This window comes from Mastigoproctus giganteus, chromosome 9 (genome assembly GCF_048544385.1).
Source record: "Mastigoproctus giganteus isolate SK-2022 chromosome 9, ASM4854438v1, whole genome shotgun sequence".
Classification (NCBI taxonomy): Eukaryota; Metazoa; Arthropoda; class Arachnida; order Uropygi; family Thelyphonidae; genus Mastigoproctus; species Mastigoproctus giganteus.
In genome coordinates, this window is record NC_143583.1 from 218,404,630 (window position 1) to 218,416,937 (window position 12,308).

A 12,308-nucleotide genomic window follows, 5' to 3' on the forward strand; every position below is an offset into this window, starting at 1 on the left:
TGGTTATTTTTTATTTATTTATTTTTTTTTTTTTTTTGGCTGATGCCGCATAAGCTTGCTTTCTTGCATCAAATGCCTCTACTAATGCTAATGCTAATAATTTTTTCTGAAACATGATGTTCAATGTTTTATTCGTAAAATTGTTAGATACCTCTCATGTTATGCCTTTCACACAATGCTTACTTAAAATTAACTTTGTTAGTAAATATTTCATATCCAATTATAAATTGATTTTAGGCCACTGCTTAAAACTGAAGGGATTGAAAACAAAGGATAGAAATCATGTTTCTACACATGATAAAAGATATAAAATATTAACATCCTACTTTGTGTTTTGCAAGCTCCACTTCAATCACTTGAGGATCACCAAATACTGGTCGAAGATCATCTAGTGTCTTTTCTGTTTTTTCAATCCACACAAGAAATTCATCTAGAGCATGCTGAAATTGTCCAAGTCGAAGAAGAGCATTTTCTAGTTCTTGCTGAAAAGTAAAAACCATTCCATACTTGGATATTACACAGTAGCACCGACAGGAATCAATATTCAAGCACAAAAAATGAAATATATGCACACAAAAAGAAATTTTAGCTAAAATCAGTTTCTTAAAAGAAATGTCCTCTTTAAAGATTACATTCATCACCTTAAATACTAGTTACATTTATACAATACTGCTCAGTATGACAAAATAACCAATTTATATTTTGTGAAAATATCACGCAAAATTAAGCTTTAGGTGCTATGGGAACTCTGTCAATCCAGTGCGATAATGAACCAGACAGATAGCTAGAAAATCAGATAGATTGATAGCCCACATATAACAAAACTTCACTAGCTCTATAATTCAGGCTGCCTTCTTTTTTTTTTTTTTTTTATGAATGTACAATTGAATATCCATTGTTAATTGGTTCCTTAAAAGTGCTGTTGTTGTTGTTGGTTTAGAGCTTTATTAGGCATATCGGCAACTATGACCATAGTGCGCCACTTAAAAGTGCAATTTATGAGTAAACAAAAATATGGTGCAACTTTCATATTATAATGATACCTGGTTCCAGGGAAGTCATAAACCTGAGCAATAGCTTCATTTTTTGGAAAAATAAATAAATATTTTGGATAAATAAATAAATATTTTGGATAAATAAATAAATATCAATGATAATTTCATTGATTTAAACATATAACGTGCATATCAATGCACATTATAAGTTTGTGATGTCAGGAACTTGAAATCCAGACTTTGACTGCTGTGCATTTCTGAAGTAAAATTCACCTTCTTGCAAAAGTATCTATAGTTGATTGTATTCTAGTCTTTTTCTTCTTATTCTTCTTCTCATCCAGAATTTCCTTGTGCAACAAGAAATATATCTCTCTCTCTCTCTCTCTCTCTCTCTCTCTATATATATATATATATATATATATATATAGAGAGAGAGAGAGAGAGAGAAAGAGAGAGAGACTATCTACTGTATATATATATATATATAAAGCATCCATAATATTACTGAGTTTAGGTTGTAAAGATGTAAAATTATAGTTAAAGTGTAATATATAGATATTAACTTTACACTATAACGTATCTATTTAGTATATATATATATATATATATATATATATATATATATCTACACCATTTTGAAAAGAACTTCGATAAAGATATCAATATGTTCAGATATATAGATGACTTAATTGTGTTCAACTATACTAACTTTCATACAGAAGCAATTAAACACTACCCGCAGGAATTGGTTCTAGAGGTCACTAACAAGAGTGACTCGGGTAAAGCTGCATATCTGGATATAGACATTCATATTAAGAATAATAACCTAACTACCAAGGTATTTGACAAAGGCAAAGAATTTAATTTCAAAACTATAGACCTAACCAGTTGGGGTACTAACATCTCAATACTAATCCTTAAAAACATAATAGTGATACAAGGTATCAGAAGATTATATATCTGTAATAATAAAAGTGATGTTACAGACTCACTGATCGATCTTAAGCATATTTTATTAGATAACGGTTTCCCACATAATTTTATTATGAAACATATGAGTACTGCTTTGTCAATAACCCTAAAACAATACCACGAAGATTTAAACTTGTTGGATACCATGGAAGCTATTAGGCATACAGTATATTGAATTACACGTACGGTATATAGTTTCTCGGTTTTAAAGGAATTATTATCTGGTATAGTTTCTCTGTTTTAAAAGAATTATTATCGGTTTTATACATCAGTATCTATGGAGCGAGTTGTTTACTAATTGGCCTTTGTATATACATGTACATACTAGGCACTGCTGCATAAACACGCTATATATAGCTTATGCCTTAGAAAAGTGGTACCTATATGTGTTTTTACAGTAGGAATCAATTCGTTTATATTTTACTAAGATTTCTCTTCGACATCTGAGAATTATTGGTTTTGTTTTCTCTACTATAGAGGGCGCTGTTAAGCTTTTGGTTCTTCCCAAACCTGGCTATTATTGGACAAATCTTAGGTGGCGCAATATACGCGGCAGTTATAAACGTCTTGTACGTTTACTGCAGGCGTTTAGTTTTTTTCCCCGCCTTGGGCTACGGTAACGTATGTAAGGTAGATTCTTTGACGGGAGCATACTGGTTCTACAGTATTCCCTCCTTTGTTGTTTAACGCTTTACATAAAGTCTGCCACTACTTAATTTTTGAAGTTAGATTTATAGTAAATTATCTTAGGAATTAGCCATTCCGTTTTTTCTGTTTCCTTTCGAATTATATTGATATATATTTTACCGGCTCTTACTACTTAACCAGGATCCCTACTATTAGGGTCGGGAATTTACACTCCCGGTTATATCCGATGTAATATCGAGAATTTGCTTTTCCTTCTCTGTTTCACTTTTAGCTATCCTCTTGCCTAATTTTTCATATCTCACGAACTATTAGAGTAATTCGAGGGGGAGTGAGGTACTATTGCTTTAACTACTCTGTTTTCCGTTCGCCTTTAGTTAGCTAAATTAGCCTTTTTTCTGCAAATTGTTCAGCAAATATTAATAATTTCTCAGTTGTGCTTATAATGTTGCAGCGATCGGTCAGGCTAAATATCATCCAGCCTGTATTCTTCCAAATTATGGTTAGACATACCCCTTTTTGGACGGCTAGATTTATACTGATTTATAGTATTTACTATAACCTAATTTTAAATTAGTTGAATTATCCATTATTATGGATATTGGATTTGGTATACAGGCAGATGATAACAGAAACCGATGGCTCAGGCTAACATGGAATTTTATTTTGTAGGGGTTTAGCCCTCGACAAAGTCTCTTGCAAAATGGGTTCCCATGTAAGGCTTATTTTGTTATTTAACCTAATATTTTATATTTTTCATGTAATTTTTCATGTATACTGGAGGTACGGTTGGCCAGTGGTTACATCGATTTTCAAACGATGGAGGTACTTACATTACACTATAACTTATATAATTTGGACATACCTAACGACCGATGTAATGTTCTATCGTTTGATGGCATTAATCGGTTAGTTCCATATGTAACACTTAATAATTTTATATATTTGTAACGCTTAATAATTTTTTATATATATTTTACAATTTAACTCTGGAATATTTGGATTCTTTATATATATATATACACACACACACAGTAGATTCCGGTTAATCGGGGCAGCCGTTTATTTGGGGCAAATCTTAAAAAACAGAAACCAATTGAGAAAATAGCCATGGTTTACTTCGCTTAATTGGGACAGCATGCCGTTTAATCAGGGCAGAAGACCGCAGCACCCTACGATTGTCTCCGACGGTACCACGTGGTTCGGTCGAAATTCTGGAAGTCACAACCATAAAACAATAAAAACAATTAGCAGTCACCTGTTTATTGGGCTTTCTGTTAGAGAAATCTAACATAAACGGACAGTAAACTCGATCTTACTGAATTTGCGATAACACCGACAGCTGGAATTCTGTGAGTTATTATGGTGAAATGTGTTTACACTTCCATGAAATCTTCAATCATATAAAAAATTAATTTTCAGATCTTCTCTTCATTCCTATTTTTAAAGCTTTGTAACTCGTTACTCCGTTCTCACTTGCGCATATTGTGAAAGTGAGAACTTGCACAATACGCGCAAGTTCGTGTATCGGCACACACAAATTACTTGCAATTTGTGTGTGCCGTGTTATTGATTGCTCATCTTTTTACTGTTTTAAAATTTTAACCTCCCTCCACGCCCACAAATGTCAGTGAACAGAAATGTCAACTAGTTCGTATGTACATATTGCAGTATGTATTAATTATTCCGATCATCACGTATATTCTTCCGATTTTCACGTATCATTTATTTTTTAATTGGTAAGGTAATAAAGAGTAAATTTTGCTTAATATATCTTTGCTTTTATAGCCTGTGGATAATATTCTTCCTATTTTCACTAATTAGAATCGCTGTTTAATAGAATTAAAATTCAATTTACAAACGTGATCACAATAACCGGCGCTTACTACACATTGTTTACTACACCATAGTAAAGTGAACGGTACTTTACTATGGTGAGTTCGTCGTAACGTGATTTGATTGTACAGTGAACCAATTGTAAAGGAGGGGGGTGTACATTGTATTTTTAACGATTTACGTGAAACTTCGGATAATTGGGGCAGCCGCTTAATCGGGCCAAAATGCACTAGTCCCGATGTGTCCCAAATAACTGGAATGGACTGTATATATATATACATACATACATAATAAAAGAATAATAATATTAAGAAGCTAAGTAATCATAAAGTTTGGAAAGTATGAAAAGGAAGATAGCGTTGATTATGGATCAGGGACACTGCATTAGCAAAATGTACCCTACAGCCATAATGTGTACACACATATATATAGTATGAAGAAAGTGTAAATAAGGTTTTGTTTAATCATATTGAATCTACGGTATACACCAGAAGTGAATTCTATGAAATGGATAAAGAGTGTAGTGATATATGGTAGGATAACCAGGTAAGATACGAAAAAGATACCCACCAATTGGCCTAACACAGTGTATTAACTATGTATATAATTCAATTTAATTTTCATTTTATTATCTATCATATTTCCCTCACTCAAACAACTGACCTTAAATACATGATGTACTCACTCCCAGACCTTCGTTCAGGGTCCTATCTATAGGAACGGGTTCGCAACCCCGAACTACCCGAGCCCAACTACTTACCTCTACTTCATTGATCTTTCTGCTTTACTTGTCCCTACTTTTTATGTCCTGTGAGCCATTAGTTTATCGAATGCAATATGGGGATACTACCTTCTTATTTACCCAATCTATTTTTCACCTTGACTCCTTAAAATATCAAGAGTCAAAGTTTGTTTGTTATTTGGTTTTTAGGAGCATTAGCAACTAAGGCCATATTGCTCCGGGGATATGCGGTGGTCATTCCCCGACCTTTCCGCATCCTCTGTATTTGGTGGTCACGGCCTCGAACCCCGGTCTGATCAAGAAGCGAGTGCTACGCACTACTGCTCCTGCCCACCTGGCTATGGAGGCGCCATTTAACAAAGTTTAGCTGCTTTTCGCCGCTACTCTGTAAGCTATTATATATCTCTCAACTATCCTGAGCAGTTTGGGCACCATTATTATTAAATACATGGTGCCCATGTATTCATCACCACATATTGCATTTCAATTTATATATCCAACAAGCTTAGAGACACCATGCCATGAATTTTTTTTTTTTTTTTTACACCATTTTCTAATGCTTGGTACTGCTAGCGTACCCATACATAAATATATGTATGGGTATACTAGCGGTACCTATATTTATTGTACTGCTAGCAGTACCTAGCGGTACAATAAATATATGATGTTGAGATTGTGCCCCGAATGATGCCTCAACATCACAGAGCTCTGACTCCAAAATTAATCAGTACTCAGCTTTCTTCCTGTCCTTTCTTGCATTTTTCCAGTATTTTCTTTTGAAATCTGGGGAAATAATTGTCATATTCAGGATATAATTTTCTTCATGTAGCATTCATACAATGGAAACTGGCTTCATCAGAGGCATTGTTATATATCACATTCTTGACATTGATGAGCTTCCAAAATTCCCTCGAAATGGACTTTTCCATGTTAGTTACCTCCAACATTAGTAATGATCATATGGCAATAGTGCTTGATAATTAGCACTTATATTCTAGTTGCTTTCCTGGAATTCAATTTTGAATTGTAAAAAAGAAGATGAACTTCATCATTCCATTTCCATCATACTATCCTTAATTCATCTCATCAAGGTTTTCGGGTGACCTGGGGCATTGTCAACGGCCTTTTGCAATGCCTTCTGAGCAACTCTTGGAAGAAAACACTGCCACCTCAAGTCTTCTTGTTTGATTTTTCCAAACTAGAAGCAGCTAAAATTTTTCAGTCTGTTCTTTTTTTTTTTTTTTTTTTCGATAGTGAGCAGGAGAAAGCAACTGGCCAATAATAAAATATAATTTAAATAATGTATAATATAATTTAAACCAGTATGAACATCATCTTCATCAGAGAATAGGCATTTTCATGCACTTACTACTATACAAGTAGCCTACAGATGAAATAAAGCAGTAGTATGCTGTTTTATTTAACCCCAACTTGAATAACTCCTTTTACATAAGCATTTTCAATCTACAATGGTTATAAAATTTAGCAATAAATCTTCTACAGAAAATGAAATATATGCAATAATCTTGATCTATACAGAATTATTAGACAACTTTTATTAGTAAAACCAAAAAAAAATGAGCTTTCTTTAAATTTAGTTAAAATGCCAGTATTGGCATTGTAAATTGTATTTAAATGTATTTTATATCCAAATTATATATTTATACAGTTAATGAATATTTGTTGTTTTCTTTTTCATTATTATCATGTACATTTTGCGTGCGTGCGTCTGTGTGTGTGCACGTTATATAGATTATATTATAATATATAATAATTTATATATTATATAAATTATTATATTAATTATACAAATTATAATATATTTTGATGCAAAAACACATGTAAGTCAAATTTATAATAATTTTTCAAATTCATAATAACAATGGCAAAATTTTCCTCATCCTGCCCAGAGATGTATAGTTCTGATAAGCCAGGTTTCCATAAATACACTGTGTCAAAATTATGTACCTTTCACTTCCAGCATAAACAAATCTTGATGGAAAAGAAACTTAACTTATTTAAAAAACAAAAACAGGTCTCATATAAAAATTATTGCAAAAATCGAACAGAAACCAGTTACAATTTAATTTCTGCTCACAAGCATGTTTTTAATTCAGCTAAAGCCCAGGCTCTTTTCAACACTCATATTGAACTTCTTTCAGGGAAAATAATGGAGTTACTGGTTAAAGAAGTAATGCAGGATCACCTAGACAGGAGCACAGTCATACTGCAGTCATAGCATGGATTTGTTAAGGAGAGATCTTGTCTGACCAATTTGAATGGATACTGGGATGCAGTGACAAAGGAACTGGATGCAAAAAATAATTCTGAAATTACATACTTAAATTTATAGAAAGTGTCTGATGCTATTGTACTTAAGAGACTGCTGTACAAATTTGAGTAGTGTGGAATTAAGAGAAAGCTGCTGCTGTGGATAAAGGGATGGTTGAGTAGGAGAGGATAGTGTGTTGTTATCAATGGACACTGCTCGTCGTGGACTAAAGTTAGTGCAGTCCCACAGGGTTCAGTGCTGGGTGGGCCCATTGTTGTTTTTAATATTTATTAATGTTTAAGTTTGCAGATGATATAAAGGTTGGCAGGGTGGTTAACAATAGTAATCAGGTTGAGCTACTGCAACAAGGTCTAGGAAAATTGGGTCAATAGGCTGAGAAATGGCAGTTGAAGTTTAACGTTTACGAATGCAAGGTACTGCATATGGGCAGCAGTAATCCCAGAATTATGTATCAACTAAGTGGTACTACACTCAGGATAGCAGAAAATGAAAAGGACCTGGGAGTAATTGTGCAGTCTGATATGAAATTCTCTGAGCAGTGTAGACACACCACAAGGGGCAGCTCACAGGTTTTGTCAATGATATACAGAAACTTTGGTAGCAGGAATAAGGAGTTGATTATCCATTTGTACATGTCATGGTTAGGCTACAATACTCAAGATGTGGAACAGGTGTAGAGAAGGGCAACCAGATTAGTGAAGGGAACAAAAGGGTGCTCTTAACTAGAAAGGCTTCAATTCTGCAAACTGCAGCATCTGGAGCAGTAATCCCAGGCATCTGCGGTGTGATCTGATTAAGGTGTTTAAGGCCTTGAATGGATTGAGTAAGCTGAATGTGAATGGCATTTTTCTCTTGCTGAGAGCATAAATTTAAACTGAGGAAGGATGGTTGCAGGTTGTTGTTATTTGGTTTTTAGGAGCTTTAGCAACTAAGGCCATATTGTTCCAGGGATATGCAGTGGTCATTCCCTGACCTTTCCGCATCCTCCGTATTTGGCGGTCATGGGCTCGAACTCTGGTCTAATCAAAAAGCGTGTGCTACAAACTGGTCCTGCCTACCTGGCTACGGAGGCGGCGATGGTTGCAGGAGAGATGTGTGGAAGTTTTCATTCAGCCAGCAGGTGGTTGATCATTGGAACTGGATGGTTGGAATAATTCAAGGATGAACTAGATGAATTCTTGGAGGATATAGATGGGTGAAGTGTGCAGTTTTTTTTTTTTTTTTTTTTTGGTTGATGCTATATAAGCTTGCTTTCTTGCAGCATTTATCCCAAATTGTAGAAAGCAATGGAGATTTGAAATATAAATTTTCATCATGATATTGCTCAACATGTATATTTCAATATTTAGAGGACTAAAAATAAATACTATTACCGAGAACTAAATTTATATTTTTATGCAAAATGTTATACCAGTGCTGTCACTGTATTTTTGCAATTTACTTGAGTTGAAAGATAACTGCTCAAATTAAGGCATTATATTACCAATATTACTTACTTGTCTTCCAACAATTCCTTTTAATAATTCATCCCATCGATGATTAATTTCATTTAATGGATCCTTGATTGACAAAGCCTGATCAGGAGACGTGCGTCCTATAAGCTCTTGGGCCTGTCTATTTAGTGATTCAACTTCTACCATATGGGGATCTACTGCAATTTTAAAATCCTAAAAAAAAAAATAAATTAATAAATAAATACAAAAAAAAAAAAATAAATAAATAAATAAATAATAAATATTATATAAAAGGAAATGGAAAAAAACCAAAATTAAAATAATAGGCTTAATGGAAAGAATTTTTTGTACATATGTCTAAACAAGGCATTTATGCTATATTCCAAATAGCCAAAAGTATGGGAAATGTTAAAAGTAATAAAGAATAAAGTTTTCGATTGAAACACTGATAAAAATAAAAGTGCCATAAGTAAAATGGTAGGTTACAAGCAATTAATAAATGAATGGGACAGGGAGGTAATAGAAGAAAAGCACATACACAATGTACTATTTGGTCTTAAAATAGTAAGCTAAAAGCATTTAGCAAAATTGCAGTGCTAATGAAAGTTAAAAAACACTTACCTTAAGCACCTTGTAGAAGATATTTTAAAATTCAAAAGAGGGCACATATAGAATCTTCAGACATGCATGAAGAATATTGTGTTATTAAATACCAAAACAAATTATTTCATGCAGTTAACACAAACAAGATTAAGATTAAAACAAGATAGTGCATAGCACTAAAGCAAACCAAAGTAGAAGTAAGATACAGTTACGAAAAACCAATAGGACTGGCAGTGTAATTATAAAAAATGGACATGTAGAATCAGAAGCTTATTATCCATGCCTACATAATACAATGAAATATGTTAAATTTTTTGATCCCCATTATAACCATATACTTACTGGCAATCGGCATATATTGGAAGATGGGAAAGATATGAAAAAAAGGGTTTAAATTTTGGTCTTGTACCCAAACAAATAAAGAATAAAGATTACCTATTTGCTAAAGTTCACCTATAAAACAGCTTATAAGTATAACATACCAGTAGAAGCCTTCTATAATCGGATTGCATGCACTAAAAATTATATCATGGTAGCATTAACTGGTAAAATACATGACACTGGTAAATATAAAGAACATAACATTAGGGGTAACAAAAAATAATAATTTACATAATAAATTTAAAATAACTAATATAGACAAAGTTGCCAATTACTTTGCCAATATTTGTAAAAATTTCTACATGGACAAATTAAAAAATGAATTGGAAATCAGTGAAAAGTATATAATGGTTCGTACCAAAGCCAAAACAGTAGCTAAAAAAGCTAATGGCTATTCAGAAAAAGATTACCACATTTTCTGGTGTATAAGACACATCTTTGTACAAGACATACCCCAAGTTTTTAATAATAAAATGTGGAAATAAATAAATCACAATTTATTTTTTCATATAACTATATTTAAAAGTTTAAGAATTATGTTATACTGGGGGGGGGGGTTATATACTTCTTACTATTTATTATTATTATTTTCGTTCGGACTTCTCTGGACAACACATCTGTATGGCGGGACGTTTTCCTTCCTTAATCATTTGTTCAATGATAACCCCAGTATACTCATGTGATTGTCTAGTGGTTTTTCATATTAGGACAATGGTCTCGGCCCTCGGTAACCCTATTCAACGGCAGGGAATAGGAAAACTGCAGCTTTGACCAGGGCGTTGTGTCAATACCCAAACTCTTTCCAATTCTAGGCAGAAATTCGAGTACCCGCAATAAAAGTTCTATATATAATTCTTTACTTACTCATTCGTGTGAATGGAGAATAGGCTTGAGGCATATGTTTAAAACAAAACATAGTTTAATGCAATCTATTACAGAAATGGTACATATTTAATAACTACCGCCCTAGTGGCAGTGACAAGCAAATCCTAAATCATTTGGTTACAATAATATAAATTGATTTTATGGAAGTATTTAAGAGTTCTTAGCACTATTGATATTTTGGAAATTAATGGGCTCTTCACATAGGTGTTCTTCGTGTGGATACTTCATCTCAGGCAAGAACTGGCATGTGACATAGTTATACAAACGTGATGGGTGTCAATACTAAACTATCGCGCATAAGATGTGTTTTAACTTATTGTGCACTATTTTATCTATCGTTAATTGTGATAGACGACCATCTAAATGATGTGCTATTTAAGATAGCAGCATTAGGATATTCTATACTTAACAATAGCAACATAATAAATCATACTGGTTACATTCAGTGTCAAATAGAAGTAATGGGAGTTATTACTAAAATGTCGCGCTATTTAGGATAGCACCCATAAGATAAGTTTTACCCTGTGATACACCATGCTACCAATAGTAAATTATGATAGACTGAAATACTATGTAGTAAGCTATTTAAGATAGAAGCAATTAAGGTATTCTACGATTTATCAATGCTAACATAATTAATTATATTACTGAGGAGTAAGGTTTATGTATAGCTGTTGGGATAACTTACCTAAATAAGGATGACTCATTCTACGGGGGGCGGAACTCGGTGAGGGGATTCCGTGCTTTCGCAGCCTTCCTTCGGGTTCTGCTATCTTCGCTCGCTCATTCTGTATCTTCTTGCGCTGTTCTTCAAGCTTCTCTCTGTACAGTCATTCTGTAACGTAATTCCCGTTTCCAAAAACTTACTGTATTTTTTCACTCTCTCTCATACAGACTAACTAACCGACTGCTTCTCCCAAAAGCCACCACAAAACAACAACCTTTCGCTCATCGTCCACCAGGGTATATGCTCCTTATCGCATGAACTTTCGCCTCACACCGAGCTTGAACTAGGGTGGGACACTTTTCTCACGCGGTCAACATCAGACACACTGACCAGTATTTGTCAGGGAGAGCGAAGCTCGTATTTTCGTGGACTTGTGAACTTACTTCTACGTAGCGACTGTTATCTTCAGTTAGGAAAATAATGGCAAAGGGAATTTATAACTGAGAAAGCAACTAAGTCGAATTTTACCATTCTATATTTGACAAGAAACTGATAGCGGTTACTCATGTACAATTGGCATTTATATTTTCTGCTGAAACGGTCAAAACAACTCTTTAGCAAGAAGGGGCACAGCAAAGGGGGGGGAGGGAAATGCATGGGAAATATCTGTAAATTAATATGAAAAATGTGGGCATTTTACACTCCTCGCCACTACCGCTGAGGATTTCAGTCGGGGTACACAACTAAGACTGAAATTCTCGACGTCCCTACTGGGGCTCTGACTTTTGTCAGGGGGGGACAACATAAACATTCCTCCTCTTACAGTATGTAAAAG

At 33.9% G+C, this 12,308-nt stretch overlaps 1 protein-coding gene across 1 annotated transcript in view; it reads right to left on the reverse strand.

Annotated features, from left to right (window-relative positions):
- The window catches only part of shot (dystonin-like protein short stop), a 1,739,701-nt gene that overhangs the window by 428,493 nt on the left and 1,298,900 nt on the right, over positions 1-12,308 (reverse strand). Inside the window, exons 68-69 of the mRNA XM_090380932.1 lie at positions 8,980-9,150; positions 327-482 (exon numbers count right to left, since the gene is read on the reverse strand). Of these exons, the coding sequence (XP_090237058.1) occupies positions 327-482; positions 8,980-9,150 (327 nt within the window). The remainder of the gene's footprint in view (positions 1-326; positions 483-8,979; positions 9,151-12,308) is intronic.